At 39.5% G+C, this 12,532-nt stretch overlaps 1 protein-coding gene across 2 annotated transcripts in view; it reads right to left on the bottom strand.

Annotated features, from left to right (window-relative positions):
* The window catches only part of cntnap2a (contactin associated protein 2a), a 376,461-nt gene that overhangs the window by 215,721 nt on the left and 148,208 nt on the right, over positions 1 to 12,532 (bottom strand). For both annotated transcript variants that reach the window (XM_088071612.1, XM_042510367.2), the window contains exon 2: positions 9,790 to 9,900. In XM_088071612.1, the coding sequence (XP_087927738.1) occupies positions 9,790 to 9,900 (111 nt within the window). The remainder of the gene's footprint in view (positions 1 to 9,789; positions 9,901 to 12,532) is intronic.

Genomic DNA, 12,532 nt, shown 5'->3' with positions numbered 1-12,532 from the left:
GAAGAGGCAACTTGGCCTCTGTGAAGTGGTCATGAGCATAGCTTTTAACAAAACAATTCATGGATGAATACCAACTCACATTAATTAATAATAACATTAATAATAGCCCCTGTCAGACAGATCGAACATCCTTTAATGAACATAGAAAAGGCAGAAAATCCAATCTGATTTTTCTCACACTGGGGAAATTCACAGGTATTGATAATATGCCTTGGCAATTTATCAGGACATTCTGCAATGTCTTAAAATCTGTCTGGGGGGAACACCTCTGTCCCATATGGCCACTCTACAAAATCCCCTCATAATGCATTTGAATTAGGAGCAGTTTCTACGGTTATACTGACACTGGCATTTTAAACAAGCAGCATGTTAGAAATCACATTAATCTGCTACCTGAAAGCTACCCTAGTGAAAATGTCGCTGTGTGGTGCCCTTCGCAGGTCACCACTGGCCAATTGGAATTCACACAGAGAGGATCCTTCTGAGATAAAAGGAGCCAAGCGAGGCCGAAAAACATGGTTGGAGTTTCTCCAAGCTTGCAAAACAAGGTTTGAGCTATCTGTGATGACACAGATAACCCAGCAGTGGTAGCACAGTCGGAGTGTGTGTTACAGTGGAATCGCACTGATATCAGTACTGACTATGAGCACAAATATTCTCACACGCAGCATAAAACTGCATATAAATGTATTTGTGTGTGTAAACACACACACGTGGAGGTGAAACATCAGTTTTTATCAATTGTTCCGTTTTTCAGTGGCATAAAAGCAGTTTCCTCTAGGCTGCAAGCAAAGTGACCGTACAAAGCTGGTTATTTCCCATTCTTCAACAAAACCAATAACAATGAGCATACAGTAAAAGCCACTGAAAAATCATATTGGTAATGTAGGGGCCATAGATCGATGTACCAACAGCAATGCGCTGACTAAGGAAAGGCAGGGAACATAATGGCGAGAAAATCAAAGCAAGAAGTGCCCTGTGGGAACCATTGCCAAAAATGGCCGCCATTTGAAAGTGTCAACTAATGCAATCTATGTGGATATTTTTCTTGTATAACATCTCACTCATCTCAGTTCTCACTTTTCAAGAAACCTTGGGCTATGAGTTATTAGACCAGACCACAAGTAAAGGTATGAAAGCTCCCTTTGGTTGCTTTGAACTTGAATCAAACAGTGCTGCACTGTCTCAGCCGTCTTCTCTCTCCTCTGTTCGTCTCTTGTTAGGCTGTCAAGTTGACTCCCTCCTGGTGTTTTATTTTTTTGGATATAGATGATCAGAGCCCACCTAACTGGACAAGTCATAGGGTTGTCAATCGCTCTTGGGGAGTGAAAGTAAAAACATACAAAGAATATAGTATGTATGTGCAATGCCGATAAAGTTAAATTGTGAACTGGAGTGTGTGCATGTGTGATGATGACAAAGATGATTTTAACTTTTACAGCCCAGCAGGGAAATGGAAAATAGGAGGTTTAATTCAACTGCCTGGCTGGGTAAATGGCTTTTAGAGTACTGATGGTAGAAAATGAGTCAGACAAGAGGAAAAATGTGAATGGTGGAGAAAAGCAGAAAGAGCAAGTGAGCATTAGAGCAACAGCAGGAACAAAAGACAAAGTGAACAACTGAAAGTGCGTACGAGAGTACAAAAACGAAGATAAAGATTTTTAGAACACAGGAGGAAAGACCTGACTTCTTAGAGTGAGTAATGGAGACGCAGCGTGATTTGGGACGAGTGACGAGCAGCTGGTGACAGGCATGACACACAAACAAAAGTGAAGGCAAAGCAGAGCATCAAACAAGGGAACATCTCTCTTCTGTCTTACTGTCAGTGTGGGAGAGTGTGTGGGTGGGCGCGTACACATAACAGAAATTTGTTTCTGCGCATGTGCGTTTGAATACTTTCATGGCTCTGTGTCGTCTTTGTGTATGTGTGTTCCAGCCCCCGAGAGAACATGCGAGAGTATGTTTATCAAAGTCGCCGCTTTTCATAACAACCACATTCACAGAAAGTATAACATCTTAATTAATTAAGATGCTAGGCCGCCGGAAAAAGGGAGCAGAGAGAAAACAGCTGGTTAGCCCTCTGCTAGTACTTCATCTTTCTGTCATGGAGCAAAGGGAGCGGATGAAGACAGAGTAATTTAATTAGGAGCGGACCGCCATTATCGATGGATGACTGCAATGACTAGAGACATCAAACAACTTTGCCAGATGACAGAGAGTGAAAAGCAATTCATGAAAAGGGAGAGGGGATCTGGTTAATTGTGCAGCCAGTCAGAGCACAGTTGTACTGCAGAATTGTGACGTCCATTGTTTGAATAAGGAGGGATATCGAGCAGCGTTTTCAAACTTTGGACAAACTTTGAAAAGTATGGAATATGAGTGAAGAAAAAATAGATAATAAGGTCTGTGAAGAAAGAGGGGACAGGCTGAGAAAATGGAGTGTGGGATTGAGAATGTTACTGTGGAAAATAGAAAGTGTATGGAGGCAAAATGAGATGGAGAGGAAGAAAGGGGAGACAAGGATGTGACGGAGGGCAGACCATACAGAGCAGAAGAGAAAGAAACAGAGGGAGAAGGGTTTGGAGAGAGGGAAGAGAAAAGAAAATGGAATATAAAGCTAAGTGGCCACATGTTTATGATTAGCGGCCCAATCTCATGCTCGGCCATGTCTGCACTGCATAGCCACATGGGCACATGCACACATGCCAGCAGAGATGTTCACACACACGCATGCACATGCACACACACACAATGTGCCCATTCCTCTCTTATTTTCTTCACACCCAAAAAGGTATTCATTGTTCTCCTGTCTGCTTGTCTCTGTCCAAAGGCTTAATCACTTTATGACAAGTTTTTTTTGTCTGGATGAAGTCTATGTCAAAATAAGCCATTATCAGGTGCAGTTTCCATGGTGGCAGAGATAATAACATGGAAATTTGATTTATCTTTTTTTTTGTGATTACACAAGGCTTGACACGTGAGATCACTCATGAAAAACTGAAGCCAAATTTCATAAACAACTCATTGCTTATCACTTAAGCATTGTTTCTTCTGTCCATTTCAGTCTGTTTTCACTGTTCTAAGAACCCTTTTACTTTCTCCATCTCTCCTCTCTCTACCTTTTCACACCCTCTCTTCTCTCTTGCCTTCACGCTCTTCATGCCTCTTCTATTTTAACCTGTATCCACAGGGCAACTGTCTTTAGCTGGCAGCACTGAACACAGCCTTGTGGGGGGTGCAGATCACAGCTCAAGTCGTTGCTATGTCACTGTTGAAAAGCTTGACGGGGCTCATCACTCTTCTGTTAAAAGTAAAAGCAGTTTTTTCCAAACATTTATTACCAAATGACCCTGTTTTAGTTCCAAAATAACCATGGTCCGAGCAGAGAAAGAGTTGTAAAAATGTCATATCAATTTGAGTGAGGCATATTTTTACAATGCGTTCTTGAAGTGGCATTGCACCACTTACACCTGTCAAAGTCAATTTATTAGTCACAGGAAGTATTACTCAGCCAATGAAAGCTGTAGCATAATGTCCTCTGTGGCTCTGGAGGGGCTTTGACAGGTCTAAGAATGTGACCGATCTCACTTGAGGAATCTCAAGTTGGACTTGGACACTACAAATTTTAAGGAGAAAGTCTGCTGTCAAACTGGGAAGACATGAGCAATTACTAGACATGGAAGCACACAAGAAATATGCCAATGAGTTGCACTATAGGAACCAGGGCTTTCTGAACTTGATGTATAATGGAAATTAAAAGTATCATATTTTGGTCTCTGTAGGACATATTTTGGACATTCTTTTGTTACGCTGTCTTTTAATTCCCTTAGCTTAATTAAGGGTTGGACTAAGGCCTTATATTTTTGAAAACTGAATTTTCCTCTATGTTTTGGCCTCTTGTACACATGCAATCAGAGATTTAGGGCACTTCAACAAAGATTTTTAAAAAACACCTACTGAGATGCTTTTGAGGAGATTTTTCAAAAGTCATTTGTAAAACGATGACATCATCTCCTCAATTTATGCATGCCTATTGTCGCTTTGTGTAATGAGCATACACTAGAAACATTAATGACAATGACAGATTGGTTTGATAACATTTGCTAGCACTCCTTGGTCTAAGGACTACTGTACACTATAACTTAGCATTGCTGCGGATGAGCAAAGGTGTCTGCTGTGCCGTGTTTTTGCTCCATCTCAGCGCCCAAGGTTTAAAGTCCACCAGGCACAACAGTTTTTAAACAGGCCTGGTCGAACAAGCAGGTGGAGGGACAATATCCAGAGAGGGATTGTGGTTAAGAAATGGAAGGACAACCTTAACATGTTCAGAGCATCACTCATATCTCTAAATGAGCTCCTTTGTCTTTATGTGTAATGGGTAACAGTGGTGACGTCATGAGTAGGTTAAGCTTGCACATTTAAATACCTTTGTGACGAGGGAAGACTGCTGAAAATAGCCGGAGCGTTTGGGGTCGTTTATGTGTTCTAGTATGCATTGTCAAAAACACTTTGAAAAACAAAGGTCTTGTGGGGAAAATTATTTTTTAAAATGAAGGGGAAAAAGTATGTTTTTGAAAATATGTTTATACGTGTCAACTGTGCCTAAAATGCCAGATTATTCCTTTAGAACATGACAGAATGAGTAACAGTACATACAAATGTATTTCAAAATTGTTTAACATCATGTCAAATGTTAATATTGATGTTAAAAATGTTACGTGACCCATTTTCAAACCTAATAATCCTATGTGGTTGTGAAAATCTGAGTTGAAGCTCCTTTTCTACATTTCACACTTAAGTGTCAGCCGTTCTCTCTTCTATCTCCCTCGCTGTCTCTCTTCCTCCCCCTCTCTGTGCAAATAGACCAAAGGGTTTTGGCTGCAAAGGAGTGGGCCCACCTTTCCCTCTGTCTGACACTCTTGAGATGTGCAGGGTCTCATGCATGAACCAGCACCGAGGAGAGACAGTGAGGGGGTGGGAGGATGTACATTTGAGGGAGAGCAGAGGAAGAGGAGTGATGGTGAGAGTCGTCACCGTGAGAAAGATAAGGCGAGAGAAAAGCATGAGCAGGGGTCATGGTGGCGTGGAGGAACGACTGAATGGAAGTAGAGAGAGGAGGAGAAGAAGTGGGGGAGAGAACAGGTGGGTGGAGGGAGGTGAATGTGAAAAAAAAGAAATGGAGGACAAGTCAGGGAAAAAAATGATAGATCTTCAGAACCCAGAGGCAGATGTCCCTCTTCGATTCATTCTACTACAATAATGATAATGATAATATCGCTAATTTAATAATGTGCAACAGCAACTGACAATCAAACTGAGCTGGTCCTAAAAAAGATGCCATGATGTAAGTTCATAAACAACATGTAGCACTGAGTAACAGTTTGTGAGTGATTGTGTTTTTCCAAACAAAGACGAAAGGCATTTAACATTATGATGAGCCTGTTGGTAAAGAACATTTTTAGGTTTCAGGAGCCAGAAAACAAAAATTTAATGAGCTCCCCTATCCAAATAAACACATAAATAAAACACAAGCACAATCTTGTCTGGCATCTATACATACATGCATACCAATATAATCTTATAAAACACATACTGCTACTTAAAAAAAAATCCAAAAAAATATGCGACAGGGAAATGCTGCATATCCAGTAAACACAATGAAAGTTATTTTAAAATGAAGTTGTTCTAAATTGTTGCTGGAGTCACTTCATCATTATGACATCAGAAAGACATTGGACTCTTACGTTGGACAGACTTTAAATTTTGGTTGGAATTAAAATCAGATTGATGATATTTTAAATGTGTGCAATGTTGGAATTAAAATTGTATGTTTGTTCAAATTATGGCCTTTTGTTAACATTGTGTTTTGGTCTCCATAGCTTATGAATAAATGTTGTTATTCTGCCTCAAGACTATGATGACATGAGATGTTTGGAAGCAATGGTTTTGAATACTTAACAATTCATCTTAAAACCAATGTAATTTCAACGATTCCATGTCAGTATTCTTTGTCAAATTCACGATGGAATTAGACATCCTGACATTTAATTTTGGTCACAACCCTAATCCAACCAAATATTAATGTCTAATGACGTTGATGGCCTGCTGGGATGATTTTCAAACCAAATGAGAGACCAGATAAAGGTTTTTTTGGGGGGTAGAGTTATTTTTTTGGTCACTGTGAGGGTCTAAGGACTGAGGCAAACTGTTATTTGTGATAATGGACTTTACAAATAAAACTGGAACTGAATTGAAAGTGAGTGTTGATTTGGTTTTGACAGGGGAAAAAAAAGTGGAGTTAAGAAGCAATATGAAAAAAATATGTATTGCTTTTGTATTATTATAGTTTATTAATATATCATTTGAGAGAAACAGTTTTACGCTGCCTCCTCTAGAGGCCTTGGGAACTCCCTTGTGTTGCCTGGATATGCAGCGATTTGCGTTGCATTTGTTTTAGAGGTTTAGTGTGTTTTTTGACTTTGCATTGTTTCTGTATTTATAGTGTTTGCTGTTAATGTATTTGTTTTTGGCTTTCTGTAGCATATTTTTTTCATTTGCAACATGTTTTAATTGTTGTATTTGCTTTGGATTTTTGGATGTGTTCGAAAAGGTGTCATTTCTGAAGCTAAAGCACATTTCTCCTAATGTAAATGTTTTAAGCTGTTTTAGCGCATCTGCCCTTGTCAGCGCCTGTACATACACGGATGGAGAGCACAGTGTGTGTGTGACAGTAGTCACATGAACAAGCAGGGCAGGGACCAGGCACCCACTGACTGGCTGGCACACAATAGACCACTGCCTGCTGAAAAATCATTATGGCATCATTTTATGTCTCTCTCTCTCTCTCTCTCTCTTTCATGCACACATACACAGACAGGAACGTGTGCCCAGAAATAAACATACAAACAGACGCACATACTCAGACACACATGCCAATAGCCCAAAACTGTTATAGCTGTCAGCGTTCACAACACAAGCTTAATATGAGTGGTGTGTCTCATTGATTTTGTGTCTCCCCTGTTTATAGCACTGGGAGATTGCAGTAGATTGGCTTATCAGCACACACTCATGCCACTGACGGCACATTTAGCTGCCAAACGCGACACTCTTGGAGGGACTCCTCCTTATAGAATGACTGCATGTGTATGTGTGTGTGTGTGTGTGTGTGTGTGTGTGTGTGTGTGTGTGTGTGCGTGCGCACGCAAGTTTTATCCTGTGTTTCTGTGAATGTATGTGTGTGTGTTGAGAGTGAGCAGTTCCATGCTGCTGCTTCTGTTTTCATAAATACATGTGCAAGTGTTGAATAAATTCCATTTTTGTCAAAGTAAGTGTTTTGACATGCTCGTGTTCCTGTGAACGTCTGGGCATCTAATGTGACTTTTTTATTCCAAAGAATGTTTCTGTGAATGTGTACATGCGTCATATGCAAGCTTGATTGGCTTATTGCTTGTTTTCTCATTCAGTTTGTGTTGTGTGTCTGCAAATGTTTCCCTGTCATCCTCAACACGTGCAGTGTATTTGATGTTTTTACATGTGCTTCATTATGTCTGTGTTTCTGTTTTGTATTGCTGTGTTTTGGATTCTGTGTGGAAAAACAAGAGATAACAATACTGATATAAATTTTGAGCGACATCTACTTTCACAGCAGATAAAACGAGATTTGAATTTCAGAAAAGAGAAGTCGACACTTTTTTAATCCTTGTGAAGAACTTTTTCTGATTGAAGAAACCTCATTGTCCCTTCTTGCAGAACTTCTCTAATTTTATATTCCACTCTTGTCATGTGCTGTATGCTAACGAGGTGATGACCTCATCATCCAAACACAGTGTCATTCTCCAGAGGACACCAAGACATAGAGGATGAGATGAAACTTTATATCCTTTTCTCTCCTCTCCCTGCTTTGACACTTGTCTCAGCATGTATCCATTTTGGGACATCTGATAGGGTTTATCACAACGGTGGTCCGGACTGTCATATAATGTGCACAAGTTAACAGTATAAAAACATTACAATGTCTATGGACTGCATTGTAGTCTTGGATTTTGGAGGTTAGCCCCCTAAAAAAAGTAATTTAGTCTTGCTAGTGATAAGGTATTTCTTCCTGAAATGTGAGCAAGGCTTAGAAAATTGTATAATTTAAGTCAAAACTGATCTAAAACATTTCTTTGAATGTATAGTTCCTAATGACTAATATCCTTGACGCTTAAACAGAAGTTTAACCTTTGACTAGACGACTAGTCTAAAAGTAAGAAAACGTTCCACAAACAGTCAGAGTAATCACAAATTAATCTATAAGCTTAAACATTGTCCCCAAAAAGTTGTTGCATATACTATAAAAGCCATTTGAAATCTGTAATGTCAATACATTTCAGTTCATTTTTGAATAACCAAACTGTATTTTAAATGTTGCTGAAATGTTTAGCACAGACACCATTATGAACAACGCACAATAAAACAAATGTCTTCTTTGTCTTAATTCTTTGTCTTTGTCTAATTTATATCTCGCTACTAGCAGGGCGTGAAGAACAGACAAATGTGTCATTTTTGTTTTTTTCCTTTTTAATCATTTTTCTTTTTATAAAGCAACATGTGACAAGGAAGACATTAAAATTCAGTGCAAATTATGTCAATATGTAAACTGTAATAAAAATGAAAAAAATTAAGTTTAAGCGACAAGCATTTCTGTGCTAGTGATAGTATAAACCCTTAATCCACTAGTCAACAGCTTGCACAAACCGCAAGTCCAAAGTGCAATAGCACCCGGCACTGATAGAACACACTTGTGAGTTGAGGATTACAACATAAAATTGTTGTCTGTGAGAAATGTTTTATTTATGACATTTATCTGAAAAGTGTAACTTTCATACCAGTTCTCCCCACTTCAGTGACAGCTTTATTTCATTCATAGAAGGAAAATAGAACGATAGAGTAAGTGACTTATATCGACCTTTTCTAAGTGCAAATAACACTGTATATTACTGCAGCTTTCCTGTACAACAACCATCCCTAAGGAACTGGATTTATATGCTTTAACTATTACATGTTCCCTAAGGACCTCCACCCTTGAGGAGATTGAATAGAAGAAAGCAAGTGGGGAGTGAATGCATTCATCTGCTACTGCTTTTATTCACAGGTTGGTCTTTATTTCTTTCCTTCTTCTGCTATGTCTTTTTCTCTTGTTGGTGGGTGTCATTGTTTAAGGAGGGGCAGTCCTGTCCTCTTTCACCAATAATTCTATTGGTATGATTAAACACACCAGATTAACTTGCGTTTATTTGCCAGCCCTGAGCTCTGTTGCCTCAGCTGTAGTGTGACTATATTAGATGGAAAAGTATGAATTATTAATTGTATAAACATAGAGGGGTGTAATTGTCTGGCCCTATCTCTCTCTGCTGTGGACTGATGTGGAAATGAGCTCCAGTCTGAGTCACTGAGATAATGACTTGAGCTGAGAGGGGGAAGGGAGAAATATAGAGAAGAAGTAAAAGGAAGGAGAGAGAGGGAGAGAAGAAAGTGAGGAGGAGGAGGAGAGTAGCAGCTGTGCTGCACTGTGAAATGTGTCACAAAGCCTGGACATTCACCTTTAAGCGTGTCATCTGTAAAATCATTCATAAGGATGTGTGTGCATGTACTTGAATTAGATATTTACCTCCTCCTTTGTCTGCAGTATGCATGTGTGTACATCTCTCTGTGTACATGAATCATGTGTGTGTGAGTGCATGCACATCAGCAGCTTTGTGTGTGTGTATGTGTGTGTGTGTGTGTGTGTTTGTGCATGTGTATGTTTACCTCCTCTCCTGTTGAGCTTGGCATATCCAGGTGCATATCCATTGGAGAAGACAGACGAGCTGGTGAAGGCTGTGTGAGGCAGAGGAGAGGCTAGAGCCTCGTCACACTTCTCTGTGGAGAGAGAGAAAGAATATGGAGACAGAGGGAAAGAGAAACAGGAGAGACAGAACAGAAGGACAGAAAATAGGGGGGAGGGATAATGAAGAGAATAAGGAGGAAAGAGGGAACAAACAGAAAATGGGTAACATTAGCATAATTTACATTAATTAGAAAATATGCATCAGCGCTGAACATACATTTATCTAAGTGCATATGGTTGAAGTAGTTCTCAGCCATTCGAAATGACAACTTTTGTAATTAAATGTTAAATAAGTGATTTCTAGGATAAGATCTCCTCAACTCAATTCAAGTACTTTCAGCTGAAAAATCTGAAGTCTTGTATTTTCCACATGGTTTCACTCAGTGCATTGTCAAAAAGAGACTTGCTCACGGGAGTAGAGACGTGGGCCTAGCTGGAGAGAAGCTGTTTGGGGGTCAAGAACTAAGTCAGGTCAGTCCGACTTGAACCACAGGGGCATTCAGAGCATTGTTGACTTCACTGGCAATCTACTGCAAAACATCCACTGTATCAAGCACTCTGGTCTAAAACCAGATGCATAATTGATTTAAATAAAGAGGAAAAAAGAAACAGATATGTTAAATAAGTTAAACCCCGGAGTGCTCCAATCAGATTAAGCTCGGCACAATCAGATTTAGCCATCAAGGCTCTAATCTGTCTTATTCTGACTCCATTATGCTGCTATAATTGTGCAAACGACACAGATTTATATAATGATATCACCAGGTGACATGGTCTCATACAAGCTAAGAGTAAGTCCATCAAATGAATCATTAGTTGGATATGCCATTTTTTCTTAAGTTAAAGGTCCAGTTTGTAGGATTTAGGGGCACATATTGGTGGAAATGGCATGCTTCCATTAGTTTAATCAACTTAAACAAAGAATCATGTTTTTGTTCCCTTAGAAAGAGTCGTTTATATCCACATATAAAGCAAGTCGTCTTCCACAGAGTTTACTACGTTGTTCAACAGTAGCCTAGAACGGACAAACCAAACATTAGCTCTAGATACACATTTTAATTTCACCCACTGAAGTTATCCAACATATTTGGCACACAGGAGAAGTTTCAGTTCTGCAACCTCACCCCTAGATGCCACCAAATCTGTCACACTGGAGCCAAATAAAAGTCAGCACTCAGCTTCAGTTGCTACTGTTCAAGACCACAAACCACAAATTACTTTGAAATTCTTCTGTTGTTTCATAAAGCACTGAATGGTATGCGGCCAAAGTACATTTTTGATCTGCTTTTCCTTCTTGAGTCCGGGACAGGTCCACGTAGCATTCAGCTTTCAGATAAACATGAAATCTTGGAGGCCCCCCCCACCCATCCACACACACGCATACACACACAGAGTACTGTGATGTTACTACTACAGGTTTTTGCATGGGGTACAATCTGTTGGAAACACCTATAGTTTATACAGGACTTTCACACAAAACTTGTTATCATAGGCTGCAGTCTGTGATCACAACCTGAATGACAACACCTGTAGATATCATGTCATACAGGATTTACACAACAGATTTGCAGACATTAATTTATTTATTTACTGAGTTCAGTCTTGTAGAGCCAGGAAGAGTATTTCCTCTCTGACTGCCAAGCTGGATCAAAGCCTGTCATCCTGTGCTGCGTCCTGTGCTCAAATATAATTTGAAACAAATTTCCTTCAACTCTTCATCACCTGTGCTAGTCTATATTAGTTACACTGAGGGTGGTAGAGAGCATAAAATCTACAGCTGATAACAGCCAACCATCATTCACACTTAGACAATGGGTGAAATCAAATCAATGCAGTTGGGCTGGGATACCAGGCCCCAAAATCACTAAATCTGCCTCTAAATCTGTGTGTGCGTTTTGACCTCAAACATCATGATCACCAGGTCAGTTCAGCACCATCACCTGATTGTTTTATCTCAGCTGCCTACTTCCTTAGTTTCCTTTTGTGCTACACAGAGCTACTAAGATCAGTAGACAGAGAGCTGCCTCCGCGAAGCCCCGCGTGAACGGAGGAGAATGGACTGAGAGGCAGCAGAGACTGAAACATTACTTAGATAAAAAACATAAACATATTTAGTTTACTCAATAAAAAGCAGACGGCCTAATGGTTTAAATAGTAAGTTAAAACTGTCAAGACTAAAATAGATAAGAAAAGGATAAACTGTGGGGTTGTTGAACTCCTTGCCAACCCGCCAACGGGTCTCCGCCATCTGCTTTGGTGTCTTAGGCGTGGGAATCATCAGAGGCCCCCCAGTATGATACTATCATGATATTATATTATGGCGATTTCAAATATTTTGTAATATGCCGTATTGCAACAACATATAATGTGATAATATATTTGTGATATAATCTAATAACAAAGTTTTAAGTCTGGTCATCTCACTTCAATCATATTTATTGCAGCAACATGCATCTAGCGGACTGAAAAAACAATTGATTTAATCATTCCAGTAAGCTGTCAGAGGTTTAATTTGTGTTTGTAATATCAATATTAATATTTATATAATAAAATGCTGATGCTTATCATCCATTTATGGATATAGTATTGCCATGCAAAATATCTCTACGCTATGCTGCATTGATTACTTCCCCAAAACGTAGGGCATACTGTGCTCTTCTCTTC

This window comes from Plectropomus leopardus, chromosome 21 (genome assembly GCF_026936395.1).
Source record: "Plectropomus leopardus strain MGB_pleo_1.0 chromosome 21, ASM2693639v1, whole genome shotgun sequence".
Taxonomy (NCBI): domain Eukaryota; kingdom Metazoa; phylum Chordata; class Actinopteri; order Perciformes; family Serranidae; genus Plectropomus; species Plectropomus leopardus.
The sequence above is the reverse complement of the archived record's forward strand: the minus strand, read 5'-3'. Positions and strand labels throughout refer to the sequence as shown.